Source organism: Prinia subflava, chromosome 2 (assembly GCF_021018805.1).
Source record: "Prinia subflava isolate CZ2003 ecotype Zambia chromosome 2, Cam_Psub_1.2, whole genome shotgun sequence".
Taxonomy (NCBI): domain Eukaryota; kingdom Metazoa; phylum Chordata; class Aves; order Passeriformes; family Cisticolidae; genus Prinia; species Prinia subflava.
This window is the reverse complement of record NC_086248.1, coordinates 87,334,128-87,360,929: the sequence shown is the minus strand read 5'-3', so window position 1 is coordinate 87,360,929 and position 26,802 is coordinate 87,334,128. Positions and strand designations below refer to the sequence as shown.

The 26,802-nt window shown below is 43.8% G+C and overlaps 1 protein-coding gene across 1 annotated transcript; it reads left to right on the top strand.

The window, feature by feature from the left end:
* The first annotated feature begins 30 nt into the window (after nucleotides 1–30).
* On the top strand, nucleotides 31–26,692 carry CMTR1 (cap methyltransferase 1). Its single transcript, XM_063390873.1, has 24 exons — nucleotides 31–378; nucleotides 2,149–2,292; nucleotides 5,554–5,696; nucleotides 6,451–6,609; nucleotides 7,012–7,104; nucleotides 7,845–7,916; nucleotides 9,155–9,249; nucleotides 9,353–9,425; nucleotides 9,656–9,854; nucleotides 12,315–12,433; nucleotides 12,688–12,784; nucleotides 14,010–14,142; nucleotides 15,100–15,279; nucleotides 15,691–15,747; nucleotides 16,593–16,650; nucleotides 17,292–17,360; nucleotides 17,524–17,655; nucleotides 18,145–18,267; nucleotides 18,994–19,085; nucleotides 19,704–19,772; nucleotides 21,170–21,217; nucleotides 21,784–21,896; nucleotides 22,428–22,536; nucleotides 24,236–26,692. The coding sequence occupies exons 2-24, from the start codon at nucleotides 2,163–2,165 to the stop codon at nucleotides 24,366–24,368; spliced, it is 2,496 nt and encodes an 831-aa protein (XP_063246943.1). The 5' UTR covers nucleotides 31–378; nucleotides 2,149–2,162; the 3' UTR covers nucleotides 24,369–26,692.
* Nucleotides 26,693–26,802: the final 110 nt, after the last annotated feature.

Sequence of the window (26,802 nt, the reverse complement as noted above, 5' to 3'; positions counted from 1 at the left end):
CCCGCGCGAGGGGCGGGCCGGGGGCGGGGACGGCGCCGCGTCAGAGCGGGGAAACGAAAGCGGCGGCGGCGGCCTCGCGTCCTGCCCTCGCCGCGCCCGGGGAGCCGCAACCCGCCGGAGCCCTGCGGAGCCGGCCGCGGCCACTCGCCTGTCCCGCTTCCGCCGTGAGTGCCGCCCGCTCCGACACGGCGCTGTCCGCCGACCCCGGTGGCGTGTGGGTCAGCGCGGGGCGCGGCCGCCGGCGGCTCCCGCCGTGTGTCCGCTGCCCGCCCTCCGCTTGCGGGGGTCTCGGCTCGACCTCGGGGAACGGGGCTGCGCTGCGGGCGCTGCGACGGACGTGAGAGGCGGAGGAGAAGAAGAGGCAGAGAAAGCGAACTGGTGAGGGGTCAGGAGGGGAAGTACTGTGAGGGTCGGCTGAGGGAGGTGGAGATGTTTAGCCTGGAGAAGGGGAGGCTCAGTGGCGACCTTATCGTTCTCTACAGCTACCTGAAAGGAGGGTGTAGCCAGGTGGGGATGGCCCCTTCTCCCCGGCAACCAGGACAAGAGGACACAGCCTCAGGCTGCGCCAGGGCAGGTTTAGATTGGACATCAGGAGGAATTCCTCTACAGAAAGGATGATTAGACATTGGAATGGACAGCCCAGGGAAGTGGTGGAGTCACCATCCCTGGAGGTGTTCAGAAAGGACTGGACGTGGCACTCAGTGCCGCTGTCTACTGCCCGTGGTGGTGTTCGGGTATGGTTGGACTCGGTGACCTCAGAGGTCTTTTCCAACCCAAGCGTTTCTGTGAGAGGCCGGCAGTGCAGTGCGAGGGGGCTGTGGGGCATGGCTGGGGATGTGGAGAGGCTTTTCCTCACAGCTGAGGGGCTCCTGAGGGTGTGGGTGTCCCTAACTTATGCCTAATTTTGCACGGTTTGAAATTTGTCAGGCAGGCAGGTGCGCTGAGGCATCCTTAGTAGGATTTGGAGGGTGGGGGTCTCAGTAGGGAGCTGGTAGGGATGAGCTGAGAGTGTGTTGGTCTCTCATTTGGCTCTCTCAGAAGAAATATAAAATGGCTGGTTTGTTAGACATAAACAAGGGAAAAAACCCAAAACCTTCAACTGAGGGAAGAGCAGATAAAGGTGAGTTGTCTCTAATAAAACTTCTGGTGGAAGGGAAAAGATTTCTCAGCCATAGTGCAGTGAGGTTGTGGGATCATTTTGCAGTCAGAATTGTGGGGATAAAGAAAGGATTTGGCCTTAAGCTGTCTTGTGTGTGTTTGTGGAAATAAATTTGATAAGTAAAGGTTTGAATTGGTGACCTGGGGCATCTTTTATAGCCCAACAATCCTATGTAGAATAATAATCAAAGTTGTCTTTCTTCTTCTTCTTCTTCTTCTTTTTGTTTATTTGTTTGTTTATTTGTTTGTTTGTTTAGTAGCAGGCAGGTTTTGGCTGGTGTTCTAAGCATTTTTGCCTTTAAATTTTTACCTGCTTTCCCTTTCCTTGCTTCTTGTCTCTGCGAGCCTTCTGAGCTGGCTTCTGTTAACTCCATCTTAAGCATTAGACCTTTCTCTGGATTTATGCAAAATTTATCAGCCACATCCAGAAGCTGGGTGTCTTGCCAGTGATTCCTGGTGAAAAACAAACCCATGCACACAACTTGAGGACACATATTTAATAAAGTTCTTTTATAAAAGTCATGCAGAAAGGCTCCTTTATTAAATAAGATTTGCAGAGTGAGGTCAGAGTCATTTGGAGTCTCGTGAGAGATTGGTTCCACCTAGCATATTGTCCATTAGATTGATCAGACATTTTTTCAGTGTTTTTGGATAAAATTAATCTGATTCAGCAGTAGTAATGAACTGCCATATATTTAAGTTATCTAAGTGTCTTGACTGGGTTGAATTCATCTACTTGCATTTGGGGATAAGTAGGTTGTAGAAGTGATTTAAAATTCATCAGTTACAGGGAACTTTCCATATCAGTTTCCTTTTTGATTAGTTAGACTAGGTGGTTAAAAAGGCGAGTTCAAAAGAAGGTAAGACTTTTACCTAAAGACATTTAAGTTCAGAAGCCTGATACTGAGCAGCATAACGTGATCTATGCCACCATGCTGCTGTGCATTTCAGAAAGTGAACTGTTTGCCAAGTGTGATCTTCTTCTTTTAGCATTTCAGGAAAGCATGAAGAGAAGGACAGAACCTGAATGTAGCAGCCCCCAAAATAAGCAGAAGAAGAGGATGAAAGATTTGGGATTAACCCTCAGTTCTACTTCAGATGATGAAAATCAATTTAGTAATCATGCTACTCAAGGTAAGGTTGGAGATCTGGAATGTGCTGCTGCAGGGACTGTAAATAATAACCAGGAATTGAATCTACATCTAAGTCCTAATTGATAGCCTGAATTTCAAGGGTATACTCTCTCTTTAGGAAAAAAAGCTACATTATTTCTTTTGACAACATTGGATTGGTGTGGATTCTTTTAGGCTTTTTTAAATCTTATGTAAACCTTTTCATCTGGGAATTGTATGAATTCAGATTTAGAAAACTGTATTTGAGGTAGATGACATGTGCGTGATCCAAAGCTCTAAACATTCTTGTCATATTGATCTTTTCAGTCTCAGCAGTTATTTCTGGTTTGGAAACTCTCAGTACTGAGGCATTGTGGGTGTTACACCACAAAGAAGCATCATAATCATCACTTTGTTTAAAAAGGAAGAAATAAATCAGTAGTCTTATCGCATTTCTGCAGATGGGAGAAATTGAGATGAATACGAAGGGGCCAGTTGGTTGGGGCTTCTACTCTGTAGGACCATCTCTTGTGCTGGCGTAGTGTGCTTTTTCCAGGGGTGAGCAGAGCTGTGAGAGCTCACAGGTGTTTCTTTTCAGAAAAAAGATCTATTTCAGAGTTAATTAATCTACTTTTTTGTGGAGTGTGCTTTCTTGCCTGGAGTTGGGATATACCACAGATGAGGCATGTGACCTGCACAATTGGTATCACTGTAGGACACGTTAAACTCTCCCGAGATGGCACTTCAGGCTGCCTCACTGTCAGAGTCTTAGGATTTCTCATGGTCATGAAGTGTTTGAGTATCTGAACACATAAACAAGCCTTCCCTTGTGAAAATGGAAGGAGTGTGTGTGGAAGATGAGTGGGTTTGTTTGGGAGCAGCTGTATTGCAGGATGTCGTGTGTGTACCTGTCTGACAATGCCCAAGGTGAGTGAGGAGACCAGAGGTGCAGAATGTGAGAGCTGGGGTAGGGAATGCTTTGTGCGCTCAGGGCTGAGCTGGAAAATTCAACCCAATGTTTTTTTTATTTTTCTTCTCCCTTCTGATTATTGAGTTCATACATGAGTCAAAATAGGCTGTAAGCTTTAGTGTTTAAGAAATAAATTGATGCTGTTCAAGGACAATATTTTGGGTAGAGTTAATTGTTTAGTAGTCTATTACACCCGTTGTGGTTTCTAATGAAAGAAAGGAGGTTGGGGAAAGAAGTGATTTGAGATTTAATCTCAGCTGAGCATGGCTTAGCAAACCCTGAAAACAAGAAGAGTTGTAAAGGGGCTCCACTGAAACTTAAGCAGTGGGTAACTGTGTTTAAGGCACTTTGTGAGTCTCTAGAAAATAAGACACAGCTCAAAAAGCAGGTAGCGAAGCTAACTGAAGCTCTGTACTGAATAAGCAGAAAGCAATAACTGACTCTAAAGCAAAAATCCTTTGTGAGTGGGTTCTTAGCTAAAAGCTCTGTGAAAGAAATAGAAATACATCTTGTGTGATAGACGTTTGAAAATCAAGATGGTTATAGAATGTTGCGAACACAGGTTGAATCACAGCCTTCCTTGTCTGGAGCTGGAAGCCTCAAATATTGTAAAACTCCAGTGTAGTAGCTATGTGGGGACACAAGTCCTGAATCTTAAAAATTGATTGCTCAGTAAGAAGCACTGAGAATCCACTGAAAGGATTTTAACTACAGTTGTATATTTTACTGTGGTAAGTGGTCTTTCATTTGTACTTCACTTTCTTGTAATGGCCTTTTTTTGCTGATTTTTCAGTTGTTTCCTGTTACTTCCCTGATGCTCAGTTTTCCAGAACAGGAAAATACAGATCTGTGAGTTGAGAGAGAAATAGTCTGTTTTTTCTTAAATCAGACAAATGTAAGAAAAGTTCAATCCTTCTTTTTTAAGTATTATAATCTCTTTGGGGGTTTTTTAACACTTCTGTGGAACAAAATGATTCCTTCTTAAGAGATGAACAGAAAAAGATCAACTCTGCTAACAATCTTCTGGTTTATATCAGGGCAACTTCTGTAGTTCAACTTCCCCTAGTTGTACAAACCAGCACAAAATGATTTCTAGCACTTGGCAAACACGGGAGCTCAAGAGGCAGAGGGCCAACCCCGAGCATGGCTGTGCTTGCTGAGGATTGCTGCTCTTGTAGTCCGTGTGCATTAGGTGTAGTAAGAAACTTGTGCCACTGCTTCATCCTCATGGTGATACTACCCCAGGAAAAACAGAAGGACTTAGTGGGTTGTAGGGCCTCCCTTGGCACCCAGCTGGTACAGAGCAGGCTGAGACAAAGGAGACTACCATGATTCCTGCCCAGATCCCAGTCACAGCCTGCCTGGAGCTGGTAGGTTTGGGCATCTCACAGCTGGAGAGCAGCAGTGAGGACTGTACAGCTCATACAGGTTCTTACCAACTAGATCCCAAGGTGGAACTGGGCACAGTCAGAGCTTCATTATTTGATGCCCGTGAAGGCTGGTGCATCAGTTTCTGGTGAGAAAGGTTTATTTTGAGGGCTTGCTGTGTATGTTGATACTTACTACTTTGACTGAACCATTGACTTGATTAAATTCTTCCTCAAACCTCTCTCAAGGTACTTCAAAAAAGATTGATGCCTTCTGACCTTATCTTTCACTTGAGTTTGTATGTATTAGTAAACTCTAGAGGTGAAAACTCTCTCACTTGCTGTAATGAACTTAGGGATCCTTGCTATTTAACTGGATAGTGGGAGTCAAACTAAAGTATAATAAATTTAACTTTCTCTTCTTTCTGCGGTGTTGGCCATTTGGTAGATGCCTGTGTACTTGATGTGAGGTTTTGGCTAAGTTAGGGATGGATTTACACTTGTAGTTAGGTAGGATATGGAGAAAATTCAGTATGTTTCATCAAGGTGTATTTGTCACTGTTCTCGGGAGAGAATCCCTGTGGACCTTCTCAGTTCCTCAGGATCATTGTGAAGGTCAGGCACACCACAGCACTGTTGTGGTCGTGCTGTGGCTGCTCTGCGGCTGTGATGGGGTTTGCCCAGCCCTTTGTGGGGCCTGGAATTCGTGGGGTCAGAGAGGCTGTGTGTGTCCCTGAGGCAACAGGGAAGATAACCAAGTGTTGGTTGCACAGGGTGTGTTATATTACACCTTCATGCTTCCTGTAACACATTTGAGATGCTGAAGTGTCCTCTGTGTGTGTGTTCGGAGGATTTAATGAGCATCACTGTATTCTAATGTGATTACTGAGATGTCTTTCTTCCATTTTATTTTTATTTTCATTCTCACTTTTTTATTTGTTTTCAGAGTCTTCCAGTAGCTCCAGCGGGTCTGACAGTGAGAGCGAGGAAAAAAGGCCGGTCTTCAGCAATGAGTTCAAACAAGACTCTCTGGTGGAGGGTACTTCATCTCGCTACTCAATGTACAACAGTGTCTCCCAAAAGCTTATGGTAGGTCAAAATAGCTTTGGACCAAACTGTTAAGAACTAATGAGAGTGAAGTGAAAACACCAGTTTGTTGTAAAATTACTTTGATTCTGATCGTCTTTGTAGCAGGGTTCTCTGTCTTTTATTTCCTTACTGTCTTGTACATGCATGAAATTGATTGCATCCCTGTTTTTTGTTATTGTTCTCTTATTGCTAAAATTTACTGAGAGAAAAGCCTGAAAAACTAGCAGATAATGAACATAGTTCTTTTAACCTAAGGGATGTGTATGTGTTTCAGGAGCAGTGTCTTGCATTCCTCCTCTGAGTTTTATGTGAAGTTTTAACTGATATTTGAAATGCATCTGAATGCATGTTCACAACAAAGAATATCATCACAACATGAATTTTTTCCTATACCAGTATCTTTTTTAATGAACTATCCATGCTTACTGAACCTTGTGATGAATGGCTCCAGGCTCCTCACTACTTTTCTCTCTGAGCAGGCTGTTCCTGCATTACTGAACCTTTTGTAATTTGCTGTCATCTCAAACATCATTCTTCAGATCTAATTTTTTTGTATCCTGCCTCAGTGAAGTGAACTCACTCGAATGTCCTGAAATCTACAATTGAGATTAAAAATGCTCAGTGCCTTCAAGACACTTCAGAGTGATGTGCCATTTTCCCCACTACTCTTTATGCTTCCCCACTACAGACCTTAGCAGTAGTACATAAACTCAAGTCCACTTGGCTCAGAGTGCTCCCTTTGCTCCCTTTATAGGCCAAGATGGGCTTCCGGGAAGGAGAAGGTCTGGGAAAATACGGCCAAGGCAGGAAGGATATTGTTGAGGCCTCCAACCAGAAGGGAAGGAGAGGCTTTGGCCTGACCCTCAAAGGATTTGATGGGGAGCTCAATATTGATTGGCAGGATGAGCCAGAGGTAAGTACTTTCTGGTTTAAGTCCCATTTCTCTTGCTGTGCTCAGCAAAAACTGGGAGCAAGAATGTGTAAAGCAAGTGTGGTTTTTCTTGGCAGCTGTCTCTTTTCCAGTGTCTCTAAACTATATTTTGAGCACCAGACTTCAGTTTTGCCTTGATTATCAGACTCTAATAAAAGGGAATGTACTGAGGGGTTTTTTTGCGGTGGAGGTGTTTGGGGTTGTTTTTAATTTTAAAAATAAATAAGTCATGTTTTAGTCCAGGAGGGAAAAACTACAGTTGGCACTAAAGTCATGGCATAACCCCTTATGCTAGCATTGGGGAGGCAAACTTGGGGAGCAATTAGTTTTTATATTTTTCTACTAAAAAGATCTTTTGGCTCTTCCCATGACTTGTGTTTGCAGCCTAGTGCCTACGAGAAGGTGGACTGGTGCCCTGAGTGTACCACAGAGATCCCAGATGCCCAGGAGCTGAAGGAGTGGATGACTGTGGGGAAGGTAATTTTTTATATCTTGGTGCTTACCAGCCTAAGACAAAGCAGGAGTGCTCAGCCTGGGACAGTTGCCACAGTCAAATAGCTGTAGAAAAGCATAGACTGTGAACAACCTTTTGAGGTTGCTAGTTTAGCTTCTTGCTTAAAGTAGATCCAGCTAGATCTGAACATGTTGTTCAAGGCCTTGTTTAATGGAGTTTTGAGTATTTTCAAGGATGGAAACTTTACAGCCTGTTTAGGCATCTGTTCAGTGTTTGACAACCCAGTTGACAAAAGAAAATTTATATATGGCTAATTGGCATTTTTTATGTGGCTTTTGTCCATTATTTCTTGTCATGTTGCTGGCCATCTCTAGGAGCCTAGGTCAATCTTTTCTGTCTCCTATTAGAGACTTGTCTCATTGTTAGGTACAGCAATAGGATCTCCCTTTCTGCATTCTGAATAAGCTGTTCTCAGCTTTTTCTTGTACACCAGGTGCTTTTGCATCCTCTCATTTGGTGGCCCTTTTGCTGCTTTTGTTCCAGTATGTTGTTCTTGTACTGGGGAGTGCTAAACTGGATACAGTATTTCATATGTGGTCTCAAGACACCTAATGGGAGAAAATTCCTCAGCCTAATTGCCCTGCTTTTGCTGATAGAGCATAGTATGTGATTGGCAGCCTTCATCCATTTTTGGTACATGCTGCATTCTGAAATGACAATATCATGCTTGCTCATTTCTCTCTGTGCTCTTGTCCTGTTGCAGAGGAAGTTGGTGATTGAAGATGAAACAGAGTTCTGTAATGAAGAGCTCTTACGTAATGTCCTGCAGTGCAAGGTGAGCCCCCTTTTTAGAGAGGAACTGAAATTTTGGGGAAGCAAGTAAAATAAATAATTAAAGAGGATCGAGTAGTTAGGTAATTGACAAGAGCTCAGAATGTCCTCTGTCACCTCGATATCACTGGGATGACCCAGCATCCTGGTTTTTACTTGTCAGCAGCCTGTTTTGAACCTCAGCCTTCTAAGAGTTTGTCTTGGTTTAACTGCAGCTGGCAACTGAGTCCCCTGCATCTGCTCACCCACTCCCCCACCAGCAGGATTGGGAAGAGTCAAAGTGGAGAAAGTTGTAGCTTGAGATAAAGGCAATTTAGTAAGTAAAACAAAAGCCACTTAATGGAAGGAAAGCAAACCAAGGAATTAATTCACTACTTGCCATGGGCAAGCAGGGGTTGAGCTATCTATCTCCAGGAGAGCAGGCCTCCATCATGTGCAAGGGTTACTTGGGAAGACAAAAACCATAACTCTGAATGTCCTTGGCTTCCTCCTTCTTCCCCCAGCGTTATATACTGAGCATGATGGAGTATGGTATGGAATATCTGTTTGGACAGCTGGGGTCACCTGTCCCAGCTGTCACCTCCAAACTCCACCCAGAGTGCACTCCCAGCCTACTTGATGGCAGGGTGGTATGAGAAGCAGAAAAGGCCTTAATGCTGTTCAAACGCTGCTCAGAAGTAACAAAAACATCTCTATGTTATCAACTCTGTTTCCATCACAAATCCAAAATGTATCTCAATAGTAGCTACTATGAAACAAATCAACTTTACTCCAGCCAAAACCAGCACAGAGATGACAGGAAGCAGTCACCCGTCCTTAGTCTGACTGAAAGGCTGAAGGCTTGAATAAGCTAAGGAAAGAAGCTCCCTTTCTTTTCTTATCTGTTCAGTCTTCCCTCCTAGATTTTATTATGTCCTTGTATACTGCAGTAGAGTGTGTGTATATATGTGAAAGAAATACTTTAGACTGGGACTGCTTTTGAGGTGGCTAACCAGATTATCAGGCTCTGGAGCTATCAGTACAGAATTTGTCAGTGTTATTAAATTTGCTTTAGAGCTGAGGTGGCTTAGAAGAAGAGCAAATATCATTATGAGACAGAAAAACATTTTGTATTGGTGAACCAAATCCTGTGTGGAGTTTGCTGTCTAAAGAGAGAGAAGCAAGGAGATAGGAAATGCTGATGCCTACCTATCCCTCCAGTCCTGTGCCAGGTCCAGCTGAGCTTTGTTTCTGTTTGCGCAGAGTGTATTTGATGAGCTGGATGGAGAAGAAATGCGTCGAGCCCGAACAAGGTCTAACCCCTATGAGATGATCCGTGGAGCTTTCTTCCTGAACAGGTTTGTAGTATGCCTGGTAGTGTAGTCCCTCTTCCATGGATGTCCATTGTCAGCTGTGGGAGCCAAGGACAAAACTTAACAAGGCCTGTTTATGTGTTCACAGGGCTGCAATGAAGATGGCAAATATGGACCACGTCTTTGACTACATGTTTACAAATCCTAAGGACTACCAAGGGGTGAGTGCCTCTAACTTTCAAACAGCAGTGCTCTCTCAGAGAATGTGGAAGGTGGGAAGAAGGGAGAATCTTTAGGATAGTAGCTGGGAAAACAGGTCTGTGAAAGATTCCTCTGAGCAGTGTGGTTTGTGGTGTATGTGGTTTGTGGTGTATGTGGTTTGTGGTGTATGTGGTTTGTCTTGACGGGAGCTGTTATGGGTCAGTAGAATTTCCTCAGTTTCCTTTTGCAGGTGCCTTTGATAAAGGAGTATGATGCAGAGCTGCTCTACTTTGCTGATGTGTGTGCTGGTCCCGGAGGCTTTTCTGAATATGTCTTGTGGAGGCGGAAGTGGCACGCGAAAGGATTTGGCATGACCTTGAAAGGACCAAATGATTTTAAACTGGAGGACTTCTATTCTGCTTCCAGTGAGCTCTTTGAACCTTATTATGGTATGTAGCACATCCATGATGTCGTTACCTGATGGTTTTGCTTATGCTGCAACCTCTGCATTAGTGGCAGGGCTGGTATTAATACCTGCAGGAGGATCTAGGAGAAGCCTAGGGAACCATTTTGCAAGGTAGAAGGGGGCTGTCATTGGAGAAAAGGGTTGAGATTGTTGAGCTTGCATATCAAGTCATTTTTCTGACAAGAAATTTTCATTTTTTCAAGTCATTTGCATTTATTACCAGTCTGGCCTGGGAATATGTTTCATTGTAGCAGTTAATATTTGAGTACTTTGCTTATCTGAACATTACAGAGTGCTTAAAGATTGCTTGGCAGTGTTTTTCTCACATGACTGATCTCAGCCTGAAACATGGTGAATGAGATGATTTATTGTAGAATTGTGTGGATTGGAAGGAACCTTAAAAATCATATAGTGCCAGCCCCCGTGCTGTGAACAGGGACACCTTCCACAAGACCAGATTGCTCAAAGCCCCATCCAAGCTGGCCATGAACAGAGACTGGGCATCTGCAACTTGTCTGGGCAATGTGTCCCAGTGACTCATCACTCTGAGTAAAGAAATTCTCATTAATGTCCATTTTAAACATACCCTCTTTCAGTTTAAAGCTATTATGCATGACTCCCTGTTAAAAAGTCCCTTCCCATCTTTCCTGTAGCCCACTTTAGGTACTGAAGGGTGCCTGGACTCCCTAGAACCTTCTCTTCTCTAGGCCAAACAGCCTTGGTGTTCTCAGTTTATCCCCACAGGAGAGGTGCTGCAGCCTCCCCATGTGCCCAAAGATCTGTTAGCAGAGCCAGAGATGGAAACCTCATTTGCCCAACTGTCAGCATGTTTCTATATCAGACCTTCCTAGGTGTGCTCTGATAATTGATTGGGGCTCTTAGTAAAGATAAATAAAACAGATTTGGGCTAGAGGCTGTATCTGAATCACTGTGACTAAATGAGCTGCTTAATCCAAGGAGGTTTGTTATGTTAACATGTTTTACCTTGCTTTGAGACAGACTGAACTGGTGTGCACAGACAAGTGCTGCATCTCATCTCATGCACTGTAACTTGATAGTCTTGATGATGTGTTTGAGCCCTCTATCTGCCTTGCCTGCAGGACTAGGAGGGGAAATTCAAGGATTGCTAATATTTGGGCTTCTTCTTTCAGACCATATAAAAGAAACTGGAAGGTGACTGTCTTGTAGAGCAGAGGGTTTGCTTTTCCATTGTTGAGCCTTGTGTGGTTTTCCTTTTTTCTCTCCACCGCTGACTCTTGTTGGCTGCCACTCTTGACACCTGATGAGCTCTAAGAGAATGGTTAGTGGCACTTGAGGATTAGATCTGAGTTAAAATGAGGGTTCATGGTAAGGGCAGCAAGGCAGATAAACACCTTGTTCTAATGGTTGCAGTGTTTGGATCTTCACAGTTCACAGCAAACTGGTGTTATGGAGAGGAGAAGATATCTGGAAAAATTAATAGCCTGATGATTTTGATTAATTTTCTTGATCCCTTTCTGTTATGCTCTAAGGTCTAGTGAGCTGTGTACAGGCTCCTCCGTTGATGGGAAGGAAGTAACCTGCCAGGATATTTCTGTTGTGAAGAATAGTGACAAATTCCATTGTCACTTCACTTATTGACAGGATGGTTGGTGAGGAGTTTAGTTATCAAAACTGTATCATGCATCCTGATCTCTTCTGCTTTCTAGTCCTCCAGTTGAGGTAATAGAATCTGTAGTTGTAGAAGATTTACAGGGACTAATACCACATAAAAGTTCAGGCTTCCTTAAGGCACAACTTGTGAACTTTAGAATACACCTCAGGTCAGCTGTCTAAAACACCAGCTTGGGGACAATGTAGCTCTCTTTTAAAAGAGCCATAGGGGAAAACTGTGTATTTGTGCACAAACCCTACTTTGTCTCTTTCCCTACTCCCTTTATAAACTCGTTCACAGTTTTTTTGGGGTGTTGCTTTTTTAAAGCCCACATTACACTCTGTTTGAAAATAGACTATTAGGATTCTTTGCAGTGATTTGAATTCTTAGAAGGTTACTAATGCACAATATAAGGAATTTTGCCTTGTCTGTAATAACATGTTTTTAGGAGGCGAGCTGTGCACTAAGGTTGAATCTTACCTATTCAGTAGGTTCAGCTATGTGCCATTCCTACTTGAAGGAGAATATTATGTTGTCATATAGTCTTAATTTATCTTTTGCTGAGGCTAATGTTCAGCTTATCGTTTGAGCATGGTTATTGTATGGTCTTGTTTCAGCCCAACCACTCAATCTGAATAATTTTTCTGAATTAAAAAACATCTTTGGTGGTGAACAAGGGACTTTGTTAATGTTTATTCGCCTATCAAGGTCTTTGTAATTTCTGACTAAATGTTGTTGGACTACAATACATAATGATCTTTTGTTTGTACTTGCAAATGTGTTATTGATTGTCTCCTTTTTTTTCCTTAGGAGAGGGTGGGATTGATGGAGACGGAGACATCACTCGATCAGAGAACATTACTGCTTTCCAGAATTTTGTTTTGGACAATACAGATCACAAGGGAGTGCATTTCTTAATGGCTGATGGGGTAGGTTAATTTCTTTTTCTTCATGCATGAAAAAAAAACCAGACAAAACTGACACCTAGGTCTACATACAGTAGGGTGCTTGACATGTGTCTGTAGCTACAATGTGAAATTCTACAAGCCTTGCCATTAAAATTCATGGTGTTGATTCTTTTACCTTAAAGAAACAGAAGTGATTCCATGATTTAGTTCCTCAGAATCCTTTGCTTGTCTCACAGATTTGTGGAGATACTAATCACATACTCTGCTCTTCACAGGGTTTCTCAGTGGAGGGTCAGGAGAATCTGCAAGAAATCCTAAGCAAACAGCTCATGCTTTGCCAGTTCCTCACTGCACTGTCCATTGTCCGAACAGGTATGTTTTGTCCGTTGATCTTCCTCCTTCTCTAGGTGTGGGTGGCACTGGGGTATGTTGCTGTACAATTTTTATCAGTGCCTTGAAGTCTGCTCTGCTGTGAGTTGCACAGAATTGAATGTGTACGCACAAGTCCTGAGATGATTGTCACAAAGCTAGGAGATCTGGTCAGAAAAGTAAGCTAATCTATGTCTATTTTGCTTTTAATTAAAAGCATGAGCTAAAATGCATTAATTTATTAACTAATTTGTTGAGTTATGTAGCTGTCTTGGGATAAGGTCCTGCAATGTGATAACTGGACAGTCTGTCTGAGTTTCATAGGTCTAGCTGGACCAACTTCCTCAATATCACAGCTGATTGGAACAGAGTGCTCTTTATCCACCTGGTCTTCCTTTCCTCTAGCTTCCAAAGGCTTTTCTCCTTTAAATCTGCCATCTGTGTGATAGGAGCAAATTATGCCTTACTCTGTCTTAGCTGCACCTCATTGTTGCTAAATGATGGACCTTACACTGTGTCTGATTCTGATGGCTCCTGTCTTCAACTGAGTTTGGTTAGCCTTTGGCACTGATATAGAAGACAATTGGTAACAAAATGATAATTTTTATCATGTGCCCCATGTTCAGAAGAAGCTGAGGCAATGATCTACTAAGGAGTAGTCTTAAATGTGATATGATAATAAAAGGGGCAGCCTTCTCTAAGTCTTTCCAACATGGGCAGATGATAGTTCTGTAAAAATGTCTGCTTTTTGCTTGGGGAAATTGGGAATCTTGTTTGAAGGAGAGGGGCAACACAGACTCTTTTCTTTCTAGATGGCAAGTTGTTCTGTTTAGGTAATACCTATTAGTCTTCTCCTCTAGTCTGAGGTTCCTCGTTGCATTTACCAGGGGTCCTCTTTCCTGGAGGCTTTGGGATAGCATGCTGCCATGCCGTAGGGCACAGTCTGGGCCTGGAAAGGAAGGATGGGGGGGAGATAGAAGGTTTGCTTGTGAGACAGCCTACACACAGATTACATTCCTGCCAAGGGAATGCTTCTCTCTCTTTGCCGCAGAGACAGGGAAGATGCTTCATGAAGCCTTGCTGGCCCACTTTGTAACTGTGTTCTGGATGCTGTTTAATTGCACAAAAACACTCTTACTAGTTCTGCAAAAGGATTGAGGTGCTCGCTATCTCCTTGTTTACTTATAATCTGCTGGCATGGGTGTACTTCCTTTTTTGTTTTTTCCAGGAGGACATTTTGTCTGCAAAACCTTTGACCTGTTTACTCCGTTCAGTGTGGGACTTGTTTATCTGCTGTACTGCTGCTTTGAGAGAGTTTGCATCTTCAAACCTGTAACAAGCCGCCCTGCTAACTCGGAGAGGTGAGGTGCTTGAACATGCAGGTCTGCTAAAGACAACAATTCTCTAAATACAGTGATAGAAGGATTTGGGCAAGCCTAGTGAAAGCTTTGTGACCTGCCTCAATTAGCAGCTGTCTTGAAGGAAGAAACATTTTAGATGCTTGGCAAATTACAGACAAGGTAAAGATGATATTTGCCAAATTGCCCTTATGGGAAGGAAGCTGTGGAACTGAATATGTAACAAATCTTTTGCATGGAACAACTATGGTTTCAGTACAGCCAGAGGATATATGAGAGGTTGCACATGAGCTGGCACTGTGTGCTCACAGCCCAGAAAGCCAATTGTATCCTGGGCTGCATCCAAAGCAGCGTGGCCAGCAGGATGAGGGAAGGGATGGTGCCCTGCTACTCTGCTCTGGTGAGACCCCACGTGCAGTGCTGCATCCAGCTCTGGGGTCCCCAGCACAGGGAGGACATGGATCTGCTGGAGCAACTCCAGAGGAGGGAGCACCAACATGATTTCATTGATGGAGCACATTTCCTATGAGGAAAGGCTGAGAATTGGGATTGTTCAGTCTGGAAAAGAGAAGGCTTAGGGGTGACTGAATTGGGGTCTTCCAGTACTTGAAGGTACTGGATAATCTTTAAGATCCCTTCCAGCCCAAGTGATTCCATGATTCTGTGATATTATCTGTGTTTTCACTGTACCTGTCAAGTTTAGCAGAATTGATTTACTACTTGAGGGAGATCTGTGGGGGGTTTACATAGGGTTGGATTTCCCTGTCTTTCCAGAGCTTAGAAAATGTATGATGATAGGTGATAGGTGATCAGTGATAGGTGATCTTGCATCTTCTTAAGGATATCCAGGAGGAGAGAGTTCTTGGGACTTGGGAAAGTGTCCTTATAATGGGAGTGTGGCAGAATGATTGGCTGTATGAAAGAACTGAGCCCCCCTGATGTCTCTGCCTTGCTCTGCAGGTACGTGGTATGCAAAGGCCTGAAGGCAGGGATTGAAGATGTGCGGGCTTACCTCTTCACAGTGAACATCAGACTCAACCAGCTGCGCAATTCCGACGTGGATGTGAATCTTATTGTCCCACTGAATGTGATCAAAGACAACCAGGATTTCTACAATTACATTGTCCAGTCCAATGAAAAGTGAGTCACTATGGGTGATGAGGGCTGCTGGCTGCAGGCAGATTAATTTAGCATGGCTTTCAGGTGTAACTTCCTGCACTCATGGAAGTACTTGTTGATGCTGCCACACCGCTCCTCTTTTGTTCCCTGAGAGGCTGAGCAGAGCGGGGGGACTGTGCAGACAGAAATGCTGTATTACTGTTAGTGACTCTTTGGCCTCTGAGTACTGTGTAGAAAAGAAAGGAAAGTACTACCTAATTTGTTCCCGTGATCTTCCTGTCAGTTTGAATCATGGTGGCTAAGATGCCTCATTGCTCTGTGAGTTAGACTGGCTTCCCCTGTTGTCCCAGCACTCTTTCTTGTTTTGAACAGTAGAACAATGTTGGTGGTGATTAATTTGCTCCCTGACTAAAACTTTTTCTTCTCTTTTAGCCACTGCAAAGTTCAGATAAAGGCACTAGCCAAAATTCGTGCCTTTGTTCAAGACACGTGAGTATATTCCTTTGGCTTTTGATGAAGACTGAATTAACCTACTGTTAATGAATTGTTTTGTCCTTGATTAATGAAGTTGTTGATTTGAGCTAGTACTTTTCTTGGCTTTTGGAGCCAGGAAAGTGCAAAGCGCTTTTAGGTAGCTCAGTTTGTGTCACTACCTGGATTATTTGCAGAGAGGTGTAGCAGGAATATAAGCAGAAAAGTAACTTGCAGCTGGTATGTTCAATTCAGCAGTAACCATCCAAGTTGAGTGTAGTTCATAGGTGTTCATTTTTCCAGGAGCAATTCAAAATGTCTGTGTTACAGACCTAGAATTACCTGAAGCTTGACGTTAATTTGTTGCATAAAACTAAAACCATTGCAGTGTTTCCCTGCCATGGCTTCTCTGTTCAGGTGTTATTCAGACATAATATGTGGTAGAAAGTTGAGTGAGTATGGTAGTTAGAAATTGTCTTAGAGCTGATTCTGCTTTGACACTGTTTTTTGTATGGCCTTCAGCAGGTCTTCACTGTTACTCTTAAGTAGGGCTGTGTACCCAGCTCTTGGAGATTAGCATAAGTTTGTACAAATACATAACTTGCTGAAAATATTTATACCCAGTGGTACTTCCATGGAATGAAGTGATGGCTGATAGTCAGTAGTGCAGACAAAGTTAAACACAGGAACTGGAGGGTGGAGAGGGAAGGCAGCATCTTCTTTCACACAACCCTTTGTGGAGCATTCATGTTTGTTGTTCCCAAGCTAGATGCTGAAAGTTCCAAATTTTATAAGGCTGGGATATATAATGCTGTAAGATCAAGGAAGTTTCACCATCTTAACAGTCTGCTGTGTTTCTTTAGCACGCTGGTTGAGCCACGGCAGGCTGAAATCCGAAAGGAGTGTCTCCAGCTATGGGGGGTAAGTAAGTGTCAAGAGGCAGATTGTGAAGGTGTTCTTGCTGTAGTGGAACAAGAGTAGAGCTGCAGTAAAGACAGAATTTTCTAGACAGAGGTGTTGTCTTGTGGGAAAGTCAGAAAGTGTTTCAAGCTGTTATGTAATCAAACAGGATGTCCCTGATTTATTGTGTATGGCTTAACTGAACAGGCTTCTTTGCAGTTGAGAATATTTTATTGTACACAGAGTGAACTTAGCACCTAGATCCCAAGCAGCAGAGCTCTCTGAAAGGTCTTATTTTATGAGTCTACAGTTTCTGTTTCCTGAGCTTTTGACTGCAGTGGGGCCATAGATATGGCAGTTAGTTTCAGTGGCTGATGTTGTGTCTTTGACGAAAGGGTATTTCATCAGAACATGCATTACAACAAAGGTTTAGACTAAATCTTTCTGGAGTTGCCAGTTGGTTTCTGTGAGATGTGGTATGCCTACATTACAATTGCAAAACATGTGAGACATTTTATTTGTCACATGACATCTCTTCATCTTGACTCCCAAGAGCAAGAGTTTCAGAGGCAGGATGTTCTGTCCTATATTGAAACCAGAAATGTTCTTTTGAGAGTGCCAAAGAATAACACTCAGTATCAATTGTTCGGATTTGTTTTCAGATTCCTGATCAGGCTCGTGTTGCTCCTTCATCTTCAGATCCCAAGTCCAAGTTCTTTGAGCTAATTCAGGTAAGACCTTGCCTAGAGTCCTTTTATACAAATATAACTTTTTTCATATTGGAATTAAGAGATGAAGAAGCTAGTCCTGGATTATTCTTTCATGTAGAAGTTGTGTTTACCTGCCTGTTGATGTATTGTGTCTATGTTGCTTTTTCCATACTTTGCTCTTTAGGGCACAGACATTGATACCTTCAGTTACAAACCCACTCCTCTGAATTCCAGCACACTGGAGAAAATTCGCCAAGTGTTAGATTACCGGTGTATGGTGTCAGGAAGTGAGCAGAAGTTCCTCTTGGGGTTAGGGGTAAGTCCTAAGAGCAGTCCAGGGGTTTGGGTTAATGCTATTGTTCTGCCTTGCAGTTTCATCCCATCCCTCCCTGTCCCTAAAGGCCTAAAAGAATCCTCATCAGCAGTACCTGAGACTGCTAGTTATTTATGTTTCTTTCTCCTGATGTCACTGCTTTTCACACTAATTAACCCTGTTTCTGTAATCTCAGCCTACACAGAGACCTGCGCTCCTGCTAGTGTCTCTGATTATCTTCACTGTCCTTTTAAAGGTGCTCTATTTCTGGTTCTTCGCGTGGGTGTGAAAATTCACTGGTTGATTAGAGTCGGTGTTTTTGTTCCTTTGCAGTAGAGGTTAAGGCTCTCCCTTAAAACTTATGACAAAGAAACTGCCTGTGACAGCCTAGGACAAAAAGATTCTCTGAGGGTTGCTCTGCAGTTAGAGGTCTCTTCTCCACCCCTGCCCTCAGGAAGCCTTGGCTGAATCTGACTCTGTCTCTGTGTACAGAAATCACAGATCTACACCTGGGGTGGTCGCCAGTCAGACCGCTGGACAAAGCTGGATTTGAAAACTGAGCTGCCACGAGATACTCTTCTCTCTGTGGAGATTGTTCATGAACTGAAAGGAGAGGTAGGAGCCTACTCTCTCTCTTACCATATTGCTGCAAATACAAAGAGCAGTTTCACCTCATCTCTGTAAGATACTACAGAATAAATGTTCCATCTGTGCTGGATCCAAGGCCCTTTTTTTTGTATATGATCTTTAGAGTAACTACCCTGGATTAAGTTCCTTCTTTCTGTCCAGTAGCAGAAATATGAGCTTTCAACATTGTTTTGAAAACACTGGACCTGATGTGTTGCTGTTCTGAGTGGAGCTGCACATGACATTGCCACCATGACTTCATGTGCTTGTGGCTCTCTGGGTACAGAACTGCTCAGTTGTGACTGCAGGCTTTGGGGAGAAGATCCTTGTGGAATATTTGCAGTGTAAGGTGAAAAATCCCAGCTGCCTGGGAGTTTCCCTGTCCTCTTGCACCTCAGGCGAGGGTAGTGCAGTGTGCTGGGCCTTGTCATACCTGATACTTCAGTGATACCTGGTGAGGCACAGATAGCTGGTGATGGCAGCCGTGGTCCTGCCCTTGCTCCCTCCCCTAAGACAGAACTGGGTATTTGAGATGCACCAATTCTTGGAGGATGCCATGTTCCTGTATAATGAGCAGCAGGGAATATTTGTGTGCTTCTAATATCTGGAAAGGTGCCTTCTTGCTGGAAGAGATGTCCTGTCAAAAAACAGGCTATACAGCAAAGCTGAAATATCAACAGTCTGAATAACAACTCTCTGTATTGCCCTCCCTAGGGGAAAGCCCAGCGAAAAATCAGTGCCATCCACATCCTTGATGTCTTGGTGCTGAATGGCAATGATGTTCGAACACAGCATTTCAACCAGAGGTAGGCAGCGTCTGGAGAAGCTTTTTTCTGTACATGTGTAGGAGTGACTGGGAAAGTGTTTAGACAAAAAGCAGAATGCTGAGCACAGGGAGATAAGTGCATTCAGCTGAAACATTGCTATAAAGATGAACTGTGAATGAAGCTGCTCTGAACTTCTGAAGTACATATTGGCTTTTCCAACTGTATCTTCTCTGTGTATGAGGGCAGCTCTAGCTTCTTTCTTAGTGTAGGGTGAGCCAGGCAAGGCTAGGGTAAACTGACCATTTTGGGACTATAAATGAGCTGAGAAAGAAGAAACAAGCCCCTCTGTTTCCTTCCTGAGGGACATAATGTCTCTGCTAGTCGTGCTAGCCTGATAAATATATCAGTGTTCAACAGCATGTGGACTTACAGAGTAAGCTATGGACACTCGTTCCTGATGGATAACAGATAGATAGATAATCACTGGGCACTGAATTGGGATGGTGAGGTGGAAAGAAGTCTTGCTAGACCCATTTGGCTAGCAGTGGAGGCACTCTGCATGTCCTGAGTTGTCTAATCACTTTGTTGAAACTGTTGCCTACCTCTTGTGCCAAAGGCGTGGTTAAATCGCTGGGTTCTCTCTCCATGTTCATTCAGGATTCGGCTGGCAGAGAAGTTTGTCAAAGCTGTTTCTAAACCCAGCCGGCCAGATATGAACCCCATCCGGTGAGTGATGCCTCCTTCCCTCAGCCTCACTTGCTTTGGTGGCAGTGTGTTGGAGGACCTAAGGGGAGTTAAGTTTCAGGCTGAAATTCATAGTTCTGATATGTTCTTTGTAAAGAGACTAAAAATTTTTAATATATTTAAGGTAAATACTGTTAATGGTGAAGTTGTGCCCTCTTTTCACATGTCAAACAGTCACATTTTGATCATAGGTGGATTGGCTGGTGTGGATTTCAAATATGTGTGATTGTAGGTCTAGCACCCAGTGAGCTTAATCATTGCAAAGAATCCTGTCCTTGTCTGCCCTGAAGGGTCAGCAGCAGTACAGTGGTACTGACTATTAGTAACTGCAGGAGCGATCAGTATCTATGAGGACAAGGCTTTAGTTACTACCCCCAGGAAAGTTCCTGACAAAGCTTGGTTGTCTCCTGGCCTTCCATTTCATTAATTCTACTGCAGTGTAGCGTAAGAGCCCCACTGTGAAGGCATCAGATACATATTATGGACAAAACAGCTTCTCATTCACAAGCTGAAGTGCAGCAATATAATGAAAAAATCTGGAGGAAGGGAAAGAGGATCTTCGCCTCGATGGCTTAATGAAAGGTAACAAGTGAAATCTCCACCTAATGACAAACAGACAGTTGTAATAATTTGGAGGAGCCCAAAATGCTGATGAAAGCTGAAGGTAAAGTGAGAAGGAGAGCTGGGGAAATGGATTGTAGAGGGGTCATTTGCTGCTTTTGAGGAAAGGTGTTAAAGTGTTCCTGCTGTTGTCTTTGAAGCCTGATGCTTGTAGCAGTATGTGGGAAATGTTGGGATGTCCAATCAGAGGCAATGCCTTTTTAACTCACTGATTGTTTTTCTGTGTCTCAAAACAACAAAACCAATTTGATGTAATGACAGAATGAGGACTCAAAATAATCTTTACTGATTAAAAAAAAAGCTCTTTTAAACTCAGGATAACTAACAAGTCTGCTGCATCTCTGAGGATATTAATGGTGAAGATCAGGTTGTTTAATTTTACTGTGAAGCCACCATGCAGAGACCACAACCTGCCTGGGACTGACCTTGGCCAATTTATCTGATGGGAAAAGCACCTGACTTTCACTGTTTTTACTTTTCTGTATAGTCAACCTGAGGTAAAAATGCACAGCATCCTTGGCAGCAAGGATATTTACCTGCTGCTTACAGCAATCCAGCCATGAGCATGCAGGTGCCAGGTTTTCTCCAGCCAGGAAAAACCAGGCACTGAAGATTAGATAGAGGAGAAGGGTGAACCTCAGTTGTGCCTGACTACCTCACGCTGTATAAAATCAACCACTTGGCTGCTCCCTGTAGCTGGGCAGAAAAAAAGGCACAGTTTAAACTTTGGAGATAATGTTCTTGTCTTTTCTTCTCAGAGTGAAGGAAGTATACAGATTGGAAGAAATGGACAAGATTTTTGTGAGGTGAGTGATTGGTGCAAATAAAACATCAGGGCCCACTAAGGTTATCAGTCACTGGTACACAGGAATAGGACGGATGTTCTGATCTGTGCTAGTGGAATCATGGAGAAAGAGCTGTTAGAGCTTGTGGTGGCTGCTGTTGCTGAGATGCTGCCCACTCAGAGCATCATTCTGCAGCATTCCAATGCCAATGCACTTCATAACAGCTGGAGTAGCAACAGGGCCTCAGTTTGGGTGCAGAGCTGTCAGTGGCTTCTCAGTGGCTTGAAAGGTCAAGAATTCACACCTGAAATAGGAACCCCATTTGGGTTAATTATGGTAGCTTATCACGGTTTTTTCACCACAGCACTCAATTTGCAGCCTGATCTAGACAGGTCTGACTGGTTTTTCTTGTCCTGTGTGGAAAGGCAAAAAGCCCCCAGTTCTTCAGGATGTGATGATTTGATCCTGTCCTGTGCACTGCTGTCAGTTCTTGCTGTGACACTCTGGAGAAGAGGGGTGCAGGTGGTATGGTATGTGTATGGTAAAGGAAGAAACACTCTCTATCACTGCCTTCTCTCAACATTTAGGTTAGAGATGAAAGTCATCAAGAGTTCAGGGGGAATGCCCCGGCTGTCCTACACTGGCCGAGACGATCGGCATTTTGTGCCCACGGGACTCTACATCGTACGGACTGTGAACGGTAGGAAGAGAGAGGCCCCACTCCCTCTCAACTTTTCTTTGTCTCTCCAAGTAAAAGGTATTGACCAGGCTTGCTCATCTTGTGACTTGGTAAAAAATTAATGGCAATATTCCAATGGTTAGAGATTAAGTGTTTGCATGTAATGAGGGTAGCTTGGATTTGGGTGAGATTTAGGGTGTTTAGGCTTTTCTGTTGTGGGTTGATTAGCCATCATGTGGGTAATTCCATTCATTTACATGATTGATTATCTTCTTTTTAAATGAGATAATAATTTTTTGTCAAGATGTTTTCCAGAGTAACAAGACATGGAAATACCCTGTTTCAAATGTCAACTTCTAAATGCAGGGAGAAGGGTTTTTCTAGAGAACAGCTTGGGAAGCAGGTTGTCATAGGGGAAGGAAGGAAAAAGGAATGGAAGATCACAATTATTCTTATAGATTTTTCCTCCCTAATTGCACTGTATGTGCATTTCTTCTCTGATATTTCCCCCTCCTTTTATTTTCTACCTGATCTCTGTAACCTTTCTGCTAGATCCCTGGACAATGGCATACAGCAAAAACTTCAAGAAGAAATTCTTCTTCAACAAAATGACCAATGTAGCGACATACAACCTCCTTCCTGAAGCCATTGCACCCTTTCAGTGAGTATGAGCCAGAGCTGAGACTATGGACGGGTATCTGTGTGTGTGTGTGCCTGGGTGTTGGGAAGGGAGCTCAGCAGCGCTGTGTTTGCAGTGCAAGCGCAGCTGGTCACCAGCAGGGTGTGCTGCAGGAGCCGGCAGCTTCTCAGGCTTTCAGGAAACTGCTGATGTGAAATCATGGATTTTGCAATTAATGGCTATGAATAACAAACCTCTCACAACTTTGATCCGCTGTCTGCAGCAGACTACAAGTTACTGAACCTCCTGCACAGGGGAAGTAGAAATTGAGCCCAGCAACTGTAGTGTGTTGCACCTCTGTATTTAACATGTTTGATTGGAAGTTGCTAATTTAAAAGTAAATCCCAGTTCATTTAGCCCAGGCTCTGGAATAACCTGTGGGAAGCTTGGAGCTTTTTTTAAAGAGAGTGAGAGAGAAAAACAGTGGCTCCTTGGGAAAGGATGGAGAGGCTTGTCACTGGACAGTCATTAACATTGTGGCTGCTGAAAACCATCTGTATCTACTGAGTTCTAGGCTGAGGGCATTACCCAAGTATGGCAGGAGTCTGATGCCTCAGGGCTCCTGTGTAGCGATGTTCTGCACTGCCACCATTACCCAGGACTGTACCTGTGAGTGTGAACTTGATATGAAGTAGCACTCCTGATTTTCTCACTTTGAACCTCCTTACCTGTCTTAGAGCAGCGCTTTCAAGAATCCTTAAGCCTTTCTTCATGTGGTAAATGGCAGAACAGGTTTATAAGGAGAGGCACATGATGCTTTTTCCCTCGGTGTGTCAGGATGGGGTTAGTTCTGCCTATGTACTCTGAAATAGGCCAGCATGAACCACCTACAGGAATGGCTGAGGTGGTGGAGGAAGTGCTTGTGTGGGACTCCAGAAGGGATGTGTTGTGGTTAGTGAGTACTAATATGTCTATAATTAGCCACTGACATGTGCTCTTGTCGATGTGCTAGTACTGCTTTGTTAGAACAGAAGCACTAAATAAGCTATGAATATTAAGTGTCAGTAATTGTACAAAACTAAAGGCTGCTGTGTTGGCAGTAATTAGCAGCTCTGGTTTCATTATGGCTGGGACTGTGTTGATGCAGTGAGGGAGGGCTGTGCTTGATGGATGGAGTGGGAGATGGCACTGTAGGACCAGAGCTCTCAGCAGCCAAGCAGTGCTTAGTTATTTCCCATGAAGGGAAAGAGGGAATGATCCTAGCTGCTTTTGTGCAGTGGGAGGTGCTGTTTGTTTGCAAAGCTCCATAGAACAGCTGTTACTGATTATAGTAGGTATGTGGTGAGGAATTAGATTGCTGCTCCTGGCAGACTTTCTAAATTCCTTTATTAAGGTCTTTCCATTGCCTGCAATGACAGTTTCATCCTCTGAGAAACTTGGGGGGAGGTAGGGTTTTTCCCTAGTGACCTGACTTCTTCCAGCAAATACTGAACTGAATTTGAGTGAAGCTAGAATTAACAAGTGTGTTTCCATGGAAATCTCTTAGGCTTGGATGTTGCTGTACTTTGAGGGCTGGAGAGTTTGTAAGGTCAATAAATGAATGCACCAGTCTTTTCTAAGGCACCTGTTCTGAGTATTTCTGTGTGGCTCCCATAGCCAGGGCAGCGGTCTCTCGCTGGGATGGAAGTGTTTTCCTTTCTCTTCCCTGCCAAACTAATCTTGCTCTCCTCTCTGCCCACAGTGTCTGCCATTACAGCCGCCTCTTCTGGGAATGGGGGGAAGGTGTCAAAGTGCACGACTCTCAGAAAAGACAAGATCCAGAGAAGCTATCAAAGGAGACTGTCCTCTCTTTCATCCAAGCACACTACCCCTAACCCTGCTCTCTTGAGGGTGCAGGGAGGGGCTGAGCCCAGCTTGGATTCTTCAGGGACTGATGGGACTGGGAAGGCTCCACGATTTCTATCCTGGTATTCTCCAGAGCTGACTTCCTGGAGACGATTGAACCAGAGGGTGGTATGCAGAAGGCACAGGAGGAGGCTTTACCCTGGTAGTGTATATACGAGTACAGCCCAGGTAGCACCTGGTGCCAGAGTACCGAAGGTGATTCCTGGAGCCGAGGCCTGATGTCCTTTTGTCCTGACATACTGCATGCGTGAGGCCAAGGGGCTGGCAGCTTTCTTTGCTCCTGTTCAAACATTCAGCAAGGTTTGTGGAGCTCTGTGTGTGCCAGAACTCCCCAGGCTTCTGCTTCTCTTGCAGTGTGGGAAGGAGCAGAGATGTTTGGATGGCAGAGCTGGGCAACAGCACATTGAAGCAGCCCTGCATTGCTCCTGGTAGCTGTCTCCTTGGCCTTGTCAAAGGCTACACTATCCAGTGGAGAGTGTTACGTCTTTTGTGAGCTGTGGGCAAAAGTTAAATATTCTTGTCAGTGTCTCCAACACTTCTGCTTGTCAAGGCACTCAGCTAGCCACTGGCAATTCTTATGGTATGGTTCCCTGTTGGACAAAGGCCAGTGCAGGTGATGAGTACAGTTTCTGGCACAGATCTGATGTGCTCACACCCCTGCAAGCTGCTGTGACAAGGATTTCCCCTCTCCAGGTTAGTGACTGATGCCAAGCCAGCAGCCTGGGGCTAATTTGTGAAAATGTACCATGGTTGGTGTATGTGCTTCGTGGTACTTCTGAGACCAAGGTGCTTTGATTCTTGGTACTCTACATTATTACCTAAACCTTCAGGGAGGAAAGTGGAGGTGGGAGGGAAGACACAGAAAAGATAGGATGCTGAAGTCTGTGGAAGAAATGATAGGAATGTCTAACTTAGTTAAAAAGACCCAGGGCTTCAGTAGAAAGATATCTTGACTTTAACCATGTACGTTAATCAGAAGCAATTCTGTCCCCTGACTGTGCCCACTGGAAAGGTTACCAGATTTTCCTTTTAAAATATCAGAGTGGCTTTGAAATCCTCTGTTTGGCTCTGGAACTGCATCTGAGGTGAAGACACAGAGCTGGGAAACTCTCAGTATGGCCTTTGTGTCAAGACTTCTCCATGCACTTCTGTGCCAGGCTCAAAGTTAGTTTCTGTTGCATGTTTTACCTTCACTTCTGGCTTCTGTGGCATTTTGCCAAGTCTTCCACATAAATCAGAAGAGAACACATATTCAAATGCTTTTGGACAAGCAGCAAGATAGTCTCCCTTTTTTTTTTTTTTCTTTTGTTTTGTTTGTCTTGGCTTGTTTTTAAACAGAGATTGGCAATAGGGAGAAAAGTGATTTAGGGGTTTGTCTGAACTGTGCCTTAAGGAAAGCTATAGTTCTAGAATCTATAGCAGTTGTTTAGACTGTCTTTTTCTCCACATCCATAGGAATGATTTGAAGAAGGCTGTGCAGCAAAACATAGAAATTTTGACTTAGACACAAGTCTGTTGAAACAGTAAGGACTGCAGGCTGTTAATGCAGCCTCTTGGCTGATCTGTAGACCCTCTCTGCTCTCAAACACTGGTAAAACATGTATGAAAGAAATGGTGGCTCTTCCCCTAAAAAAGAGGTGTGTCATTGGTAGCTTTGTCTTGGCAAAGGCACTTCCATGAGAGATAGGGAGGAATCTCTCCCAGTGGGCAATAAAGTACCTTAACCTTCTGGTGTCCAGGCCTGTGTACAGCTGGCTTTTTAAACCAAGCAGCAGTTGGAGTTCTGAGGATCTCTGTGGACTGCCTTGAGGCTGTTCCAGCGCCAGCAATGCATGCTGCTCCCCTGCCAGGCTCCTCTGTGGAATGTTGTGTCCTCAGCTCAGAGCCTTGACTCCTGTGGGCTGGCAGACACAAGAGTGACTAGGCAGTATTCTAGGATCAGGGTAAGCCTCGAGGATACAAAGAAACCTGATCAGGCTGCAGGCTAGCTTTTATGAATGGATACTTTGTTTACCTGGTTGTCTCTAGTTCCTCATTTTAATTTGCTTTTGTTTTTATTTTTGATACACTGAACCTTGATTCTGATCTCCCTTCAAAAAGGCAAGCATGAGTCACCAAGCTACTTGCTTCCCTGCTGAGGGATTATGTTGGGAAGGGCGGGTGAGGAAGGTCTTGCTGAAGGGAGTGTTTATGTATGTTAATTGCACAATGTATTGTTATTAGGCTTTGTATCATTTTGCATTGACTTCTATGCTTTCATGTTCTATTACCAATACAGCCCCTTTAGTTCACAGCAGTGCTTTCCTTTGCTTCCCACAAAATTTGGGCCAGCAGTGTCTGTCAGTGTGGCAACAGAGAAGTGCCAGCAGAGTTAAATTTTCAAGGCAGTCCCTTTTACAGGTT

Bases quoted from the DNA above. Each gene is read 5' to 3' on its own strand.
- CMTR1 (XM_063390873.1), top strand. From the start codon at position 2,163: ATGAAGAGAAGGACAGAACCTGAATGTAGCAGCCCCCAAAATAAGCAG. The intron at 7,917-9,154 runs GTGAGCCCCCTT...CTGTTTGCGCAG, and splicing joins GTAATGTCCTGCAGTGCAAG to AGTGTATTTGATGAGCTGGA. The intron at 12,785-14,009 runs GTATGTTTTGTC...TGTTTTTTCCAG, and splicing joins ACTGTCCATTGTCCGAACAG to GAGGACATTTTGTCTGCAAA.